The 8,844-nt window shown below is 39.2% G+C and overlaps 1 protein-coding gene across 1 annotated transcript; it reads right to left on the reverse strand.

The window, feature by feature from the left end:
• Positions 1 to 2,382: 2,382 nt before the first annotated feature.
• Positions 2,383 to 2,736, reverse strand: LOC103661476 (elongin-C-like). Its single transcript, XM_040625594.1, has one exon. The coding sequence runs from the start codon at positions 2,680 to 2,682 to the stop codon at positions 2,383 to 2,385; it is 300 nt and encodes a 99-aa protein (XP_040481528.1). The 5' UTR covers positions 2,683 to 2,736.
• Positions 2,737 to 8,844: the final 6,108 nt, after the last annotated feature.

Consider the following 8,844-nt stretch of genomic DNA (forward strand, 5'->3'; position numbering starts at 1 on the left):
CATCTGGCCCCACGGTGTCGCCCATGGGACTTGGAGACCCAGGACCTGGCACGGTGATGCTGATGCTCCCGCTATGTGCTGTGCTGTGAGCAATACACTGTCTCATCTACATTTAACATCTAAGGAATGGTCTCAGATTTGTTCCCTCCCTTCTTCCATAAGGTTGGGATTCTTCCCTGACAAATAAGTTTTTAGAAAGATCCTCCAAAAAAATTGTTTTGATTCGAAACATTTAAAAATTGTAGATTGGCAAAGTATAATAAACAATGGAATGTATTCTAAAATAGATAATACAGACACTGCCCTTATTATGAGAAATTATTATCAACTTGTTAGAGCAGCGTTAAAAATAACTCCCATTTACTGGAATCGGTTGAGCACATTTGTCTCATTTATTGTCTCAGCAGCCTTATACGGTCTGTGTTATTATGCTGTTTTTGCACACCAGGGAAATTAGGCTTAGCTCATGCACTAACCTGCCTGTATTAGATGGCTTTTGAACCCAGGTCTGTTTGGTCCTAAATCCAGTGTCCCAATTCAGCTACCTTAAGACCAATAACTGCTGTCAGTATTTTAGTGTTAGTTTTATTTCCTGATATAAATTTTATGTGCTAAAACATTTGTTCTTAGAAGTATAGTCTTTTACCTCCAGGGGTGGCTCTTTCACACTTTTCACTCTGCTGCATGGTTGTTCTGAAATCATAAGTCAGACACTTGGAGTAAAATCAGGATTTTAAGTCATCATTTGAGCCTTCCTTGGGTATCATGGGACCTGGGCTGTTTCTAATGAAAAAGATAAGGTGTTTCAAATAAACTTGATTGTTCATACTAGTAAATAACTAGATAGCCCAAAAAGGTTGACATTATTTTAAATAAACTGAATCATGGTGTATTTAATTTGCTTTATTTTTCCATACAATAGTATTTAGTTTTGCCAGACTGTTCGACGCTATAGATAAATGAGTAGAAGCCAGGCCAAGCAAGGGACCAGATGGCCTGAGGCGGATGGGGAGGAGGAGTCCTGTTGGGCATATTTGATATCTTATGTTTAGGGTTTTGTGCCTTTTTTTTCCCCCATTTCTAAAGCCCCTGGCTGGAACTGCTACAATAGCATAGTTACAATAAATAAAGCAAAACCAGCTGATTCCACTAAGTCAATCTGATTACATTTTAGAACTTTGCTTACTATCACATTTTCTAACTGCATGCAAATAATTAATACATGATTGAGCCTCTACTGGGGCTCTGTAGTATTTAGGCCAAAACTTTATGAAATAACAACGGACTCTAAAATGTACTGTGGGACATAGCAGCGGCGGTGCGCTCCTGCGAACAAATAAGGATACTTGGAAACTGTGGCTTTGGAGAAGCACTGTCTTAAAATTGGAAAGTTTTGAGCACTTGCAATTCTCAAGCCAGTGCCTGAAAAAAAAGAGACGTGGGAGTTCCAGTTACATAAGATGGATTCTGACTCCGCATGCAAAAATAGCCCAGGCCTGCCTGCGTGCTTGGGTCTGCAGCGCTCAGGCGCTGCGCGGGGAGACGGCAGGTCTAGGCGCCAAGAGATCTGAAGCCGACACTGTTGGAACTGTTCTCTTTAATTCAGAAAAAGATTACAAAATTAGGTGTGAACATAGATATTTAGAATGAGGAAAAAATAAATCACATTTTTAAAATATTACAAAACTGACAACTACAAATACCTTCAGAACCGGAAAAATAATATTATTTTTAATTAATTCACTTCTGGATTGATGTCCATACTATTTTTTACAACACTTTTTTTTTTTTTTTTTGCTGTACCCTTTGATTACCTTCTCATATGACAGCAGTCATGTAACCTGTTTTAAAGAGAAAAAAAGAAAATTCATTATTTCCTTCAGCATGGTTGAGTAAAATTTGTATTTTTGTGTTAATAATATTTAGAATACTTCAGATTCCCAATATGATACTAGAAATGTCATGTGGATATTTAGTATAGTTGTCAAAGTTGTGAAAATATCTATCAAAATTTCTTTCATGTGTCAGCTGAACTATTTCAGGGCATTTCAAGTTTTCTGGTGCAATGACTACTCTTAAGCAGTCTTCGAATTGACAATTAGCATTAACTACTATGTTATTGGCGCTCTTGTTGTAGTGTAATATTCTGAGTGTTTTATTATCTTTGTTTAATAAATTGGCATATTGGTTTATTTCCCAATTTGTGAAAATGAACTTAGCAAACAAATTTCAACTCGATTGCTCTGCAAAAGAACAGAGGATAATCTGCTTTGCCATGAACTTTGAGGTTCAACTGCACACAGGCAACATGCTAGGTAGGAAAAAATTACTAACTGAATTGTAGGTATTAAGTACTGAAAGAAGATAACAGTTTATTATAATTTATCTTGTGTAACAATCTAGGAAGTTGGCGGCCATCAGCCATCCCCCTACAATTTCAGGTGCAGTTGGGAATCCCGGAATCTTCATGGAGCTGTTCGTGTAGTGAACCTCGTAGGTAAAATACATGCGTACTTTTGACAGCACGTGTGAAGGGATGTCTCTAAAATTGACTTCGTTAATTTCACTCTCAGCAAACCGATCTGGGCCACTCAACATGGCTTTTATTGTTCCGGATGTTAGTGCATGTCGTCTTTTTATAATAAATTCATGACCATCCAAAGGTATCGATTTGACAGACATGGCATCAGGGCCTTCACAGCCACAGTAAGTTTTCTCTTCTCCACCCGTTATGTTCTTAAGAAATTCCACTTCCTTTCCATGGAACTTTAGTAGTTTCTAAGTGAGGTGGGGGCGCGCTGAGTCTGTCACCCATTTCCATCTACGGAAAGTCTGAGTACTTTATTATCTTTGTTGCTGTGTTCACATTGGTTATAACAGACTTCACACAGCTTTTAAAAAATGTTTTATTATGATTTACTTCTTTTAGTTAATTGGATTCTCAAACAAACCAAGTGCCTACTTATTATTTCTATTTGGAAATGATCTCTTCATATAAAAAATACGGTTTTTGATATTATGTGAATTTTTGCATGCTGCAACTCAGTTTTCATTGTAGGATCTTGCTCTTGATTTCCTTGCACATATTTTTGATTCTTTGTCTTACACCACTGATTTTTATCTGAGTTTTTAAAATTGACTTTGTACATAAATTTTAAAACAGAAAAAATAGAAAGCCAAATTATCTGAACTTTCCATTTGTTTTATTGAAACTTTCCAAAATATCCTTCCATATTTCATTTAATATGGCTTATTCCCAACTTAATTTCTCTGTATCCAGGTCCCAAAAGATAGTCACAGCCATGATGAAGTGAACTACTAAAGGTGAAGTGTGATGAAGGAGTAGTAGGCACAAAAGAGACACCAGTCTTCATCAGCTGAGGTTAATATATCTTACTTTTGTCAGTGTTGAACCCCAAACTTCCATCACGTCAACACATTACCAAAGTCTTTCTCGGGGACTTTGAAAGGACTCTTGCAGGTACAATAGCTTCTTGGTAAATGGTCATCTGCTACCCACCTGAGCATGGATCTAGCCATGAGCAATCCAAAGAGCATACGGGCTCTGAAGTTGTAGGTAGCGTCCATGATAATACATTCCAGAACCTTCTTAACCTTGCATGGGACAGAGAAAGGGAGAAAAGGAAGGTAAGTTAGGCCATTTCACTAAGGACTGGTTCAGATTTGAAGACTGGCAAGAGTGACAACTTGGGCTCAGCTGGAGACTGTTGTCCCTTCTGTTCACTACTGAAGAAATAAACCAATAGTGCAAAGAACAAATATGTGAGTAAAGAGACATTTCTTCTCAACGCTCCCCGAGTTCCTTGCCATGGCAGCCTGAAGGTTACTACTCAAAATCTGGTGACTCTCAAGGCCAGAGGCCTAGAAGCCTCTAATCTTCCCTCAATTACCCCCAGAAGGAGTAACTTCTGCCCTCAAATGCCCACTGCTGCATTGGGCTTACCGCAGGCCTGGCCCTGTTGTACCACCGAGAGGAGAGAATGGGCCAGAATTAAGGTTTCTAACACAGGCCAGGGTGGCCAGCAGGCCTGGCTTTCCTGAGACTGGGAGGTTTCCCAAGATGTAGGTCTCAGTTAAAATCAGGAAAGTCCTAGGAGAATAAGGATGATTTGCCACCCTAAATCCTACATCGAGTCCTGTATCACAATAATCCCTAAGGGTCAGAACATGGGTTGTGGAGAAAGCTAAACTGAGTTTGAATCCAGTTTCTAGTCATAAGTCTTGGGCTAATGGCTTAACATTTTTGGGCCTCATTTGTAAACCGGAGATAACAATGACTATAATCTAGAAGTTTTGTGAGGAATTGATTACCTACTAATTGTAAAGATCCTAAATGTAAAGTGTAGAGTCTGATACTTACAACACCAGTGACTCTCATCAATATCACCCACGTTTACATTATCCGAAGAGTCAGATCCGGCAGAGGGTGGGCGGTGGACTCAGCAGCAGTTGCCAGCTGATGGTGGTAATTTCAGCCAGGTAAATTGCAGCACCAGGACTCAATTGAGTCTTTACAAATGAAAGCAGGATCTTTGAGAATGTCTTGGGGGTACTAGAGAACAGGTTTCAGTCTTGGGGAAAGGAACTGGCAAGAACCAGGAAAGTTAAACATGTCTGAGCAAATGGGCTGGTTTCTTGATAGCACATTGTCCCCACCAGGGAATTAGAACCACAACCAGAAAACTGAAGCCGGTTTGAATCTTGGGTTTGTGTCTTTGGGCAACAAATGCTTCTCTGTATCTATCCTGTATAAGAATTTTTAAATGAGGGGCGCCTGGGTGGCATAGCGGTTAAGCGTCTGCCTTTGGCTCAGGGTGTGATCCCGGCGTTATGGGATCAAGCCCCACATCAGGCTCCTCCGCTATGAGCCTGCTTCTTCCTCTCCCACTCCCCCTGCTTGTGTTCCTTCTCTCGCTGGCTGCCTCTATCTCTGTCGAATAAATAAGTAAAATCTTTTTTTAAAAAAAAGTATTTTTAAATGAAGATTATTACTAATGAATGCTGAATTCCTAGCACTGAGCCTGGCTCCTGGTAGGCATTGAATAGGTGAGCACTCTACATTTGCTGTAGGTTACAGGGTGATACAGATGAACTGCCTTCAGCCTAGTAAAGCTGAGGGGTCATGTACCACTCCTAGAGCCCATGACAAGTGAGCCAGTTACTCGGACGCCTTAGTGCAAGGCCTGCAAAGATCCCTTTTGACCAATTGCCCATAGGTCTATCTATTCCATATTGCCAATCTGGATGTCAAGTGTCTGAGATCAGGTCTGCTCCCAAAACAGAACCCTGGGATAAAGTGTCCATATTCCAGTGATCAGATCCAAGAGGGAGTGCCAATCAGGGTATCAGGAAGCTCTAGACATAGATATGAGAGAAAGTCCTAAAGCAGGGGCAGTGGAAGTGACACTGAAGTCCTGAACTAAGCTATAAGACCCACTAGGGCAGAAGTTGTGATATCTGTCTCAGCAGTAGCAGATTCCATCCCAAGACAGCAATAGTTCCTCACTAGTACTGATGCTGGTGGAAGCTCAGCTAGCAAGTGTCTTTTAGAAGCTGGGGAAGGAAGAGGCTCTAACTCTCATTGGACAGACGTTTGGCTTCATGGCTCATTGGGCACAGTAAAGACACAGGACTCCACAGATTTGTTTAGATAAAGGGAATGTCCTTTGGCTCAGTTGTGGGAACTATTTTGGATCTCAAGGGGGAATTGGGTAAGCAATGTAGCAACAGTGATAAGACAGCTTATTTCAACTGCACAGCAGCAATTGTCCTTATTGAGTTGTGCTCACCAGTGTTGAGGATTCTAGAGAAACATGTGTTTGGCAAAACTGAGGGAACCACTTGGGTCACATAGAACTGAGACTTCCCATGGAAGAGCATTCTGAAGGTCTTTGGGAAAATACATGTTCACTAGCAAGCCCGTTAATTTATAAACTTCAAGAGAATAGGAATAATGCCTCATTTGACTCTACATCCATAGCCATACCTCAAATACCTAGTATGGTGACTAGCTTGATGAAGGGTCCAATAGACTAAGGATCATTTTCAAGCATTACTACGTTTCTGAGATTCTATTTATTTATTTATTTAGAGTGTGCATGTGAGCGGGGGAGGAGTAAAGAGAGAGGGAGAGAGCGAATCTCAGGCAGACTCCATGCTGAGCGTGGAACCCGATGTGGGGTTCGATTTCATGACCCTGGGATCAAGACCTGAGCTTAAAGCAAGAGTTGGACACTTAACCAACTGAGCCACCCAGGCACCCCTAATATATTGGTTTTCAAATGCCCTGGGGGACTTTAACTGCAGGTTATCTGTTCAGGGATCTATTAAATAACTAGAATATCAGAAAATTGGACTAAACCATAATGTTGTAGAAATTAGAGGGGAATTGCAACCCAACCCAAAAGGCAGACAGTATTTCTTAGAAGCCATACTTAATTATTTGACCCAAAGTAATAGGTTGTCTAAAGCTAGTGCACAGATTTGGAGCTGAGGAGTGTTCTCACTTGAAATTCTTTTGTCTGATCTGATGAAGCCTTGTACTCCCCACAATGAAGAAGCGAAGCTGTTGTTTGATGGGTTTATGGTATATAAAGGTGCAGGTGGCAGAAGTTTAAGATGAAAAAACTTACCCCCTGTATTATAATTTTTTCAAAATGGTCACATTCTAAAACTTTAAGAGTTAAAAAGATCTCTGTTTTAGACAATTTTCCCACTGCTGTCTTTTATGAGGGCTTCTAAAATAATATTTTCTCCCTTAGAGAAAAACACAAACTTTCCAAATTAATTTAAGCTTTATTGTTCATCACCTTTGGCACATCATGTAGCAAATCTTATACTAAAATCAGCTTGTGGAGCATTAGTACAATCCACAGAATCCTCTTGGAGGAAAAAAAATATTTAAAGAAATATCCCAGGGCATAACATGCAAAACCACTTTCCACTAATCAAAGAATCATTGCGGACTTGGCTGACAATCCTCTAATAAATTATCTTCATTGTTGCTCAGAAACTTATATGCTCTGTGAATACAGCACATTCCATATTATCTAAAATTCAGTATTGAGGTTTGAGGCTGTTTTTAGTCGAGCAAGGGAATGAAAGATGACTTTTCACTTAATTCCCATGCCCTGCAACATGCCCCTAGCAAAATTGTTGACCTTTCTGTGTTTACATTCGTAGAACAGAAACCCTAACTTGATTAATAAGGATGCAAAAAGAATTAGCTTGAGTTTGTGATTAATTCAGCTGCATCAACTTACTTTGCATACACTAACTAAACCAGAGGAGTTTAGATAGCCTGATCTCTATATTTATTTCATTTAATACAAATTGACTGAGATTTCTAAAATATGTGCACTTGACTTTTTTCTAAATAGAAAATTTATCTATATCCTGGTCAATATGGGTTTTGTATTGAAGATTGAGGATATTAAGTAGATTATATCACCAAGAAACCACTGTTTTCTGTTGTTATTTTATTTTTAAAACTTAAATAAGAGATTTTCTTATCTATGGTCATGATACTTAAGGAAAATCACTATGTGGATCACTTGATCTACTCATAGATATAACCTGATATTACTCTGAAATGAACTGTAGAGCCAGGGTAAGTATTTCAGAGGACATATTTTGAACAAATACTTGGCAACCGGTATTATTTGCATATGATGAAAATGATAAGATCTTGTTTTTTAGAAATCAAGCAACCTCCTACAAAAGGAAAGCTTGGGAGAACATCTATACCTAGGTGAGCCAAACCTGTTAAGTCCATGACTGTACGCAAAACCCGTCAGGACATGAGACCTCAGAACTTGGAGAGGATACCATCATGCCGTACAACTGCTAAAACCATCTTCTGGTTCAGTGCTTCTCTCTGAGAATAGTGTAGAAGAGCAACAGGATTGTCAGTGCCTGAACAATTTTTGCGAGAACTGTCTTCATAAAGAAAGCAAGATGTTAGAAAAATATTTCTAGGACAATATTATTTATGCCCTATTTCATTACACTCCCTTGGTTTCAAATGATTCTTCTTTCAAAGAAGCTCAAAATCCTACAAATATAATCCATATTGTTGAATTGGACTACAGAACAATCATTTAAAGATGCTGTCTGGCCATTCATTCATTCCCTTATTTAACAAACATCGACTGAGAAGTAAGGAGGCGAGTAAAAGGAAGGAAGACCCTCAAGATGCTCACAGGTTGCTGTTTGGAAAGAGCCACTCAGGAAAGTAAACTGATGAGGAATGTAGGTCTGGTTCTTGGGTTTGTAAGTCCAGGAATTCTATTTTTCAGTGTATCCATAGGTAATGCGACTCAAGAGGACAAATGCATGAGACATATCATAACAAAAGAAAGAAAGAAAGAAAAGAAAGAAAGAAAGAAAGAAAGAAAGAAAGAAAGAAAGAAAGAAAAAGAATCTTGAAAGCAGCAAAAGGAAAGTGACTCATCACATACAAGGGCGCTCCCATAAGATTCTCAGAAGACTTCTCTGAGAAGACATTGCAAGCCAGGAGGGAGTGGGATGATATATTCAAAGTGTAAAAGAAAAAGAAAAAATCCCAATAATAACAACAAACCTGTCAACCAAGAACACTCTATTGGGCAAAATTGTCCTTCAAAAAATGAAGGAGAATTAAAGATCTTCCCAGATTAAAAAAAAAAAGAAAAAAGCTGAGTGAGTTCATCACCCCACTAGGCGTGCCTTACAAGAATTGCTACAGGAAGTCCTCCAAGCTGAAATGAAAGGATGCTAGGCAGCAGCATGAAAGGGTATGAAATATAAAGCTCTCTAGTAAAGGTGCATTTATAGACAAATACA

Source organism: Ursus maritimus, unplaced genomic scaffold (genome assembly GCF_017311325.1).
Source record: "Ursus maritimus isolate PB19 unplaced genomic scaffold, ASM1731132v1 scaffold_9, whole genome shotgun sequence".
Classification (NCBI taxonomy): Eukaryota; Metazoa; Chordata; class Mammalia; order Carnivora; family Ursidae; genus Ursus; species Ursus maritimus.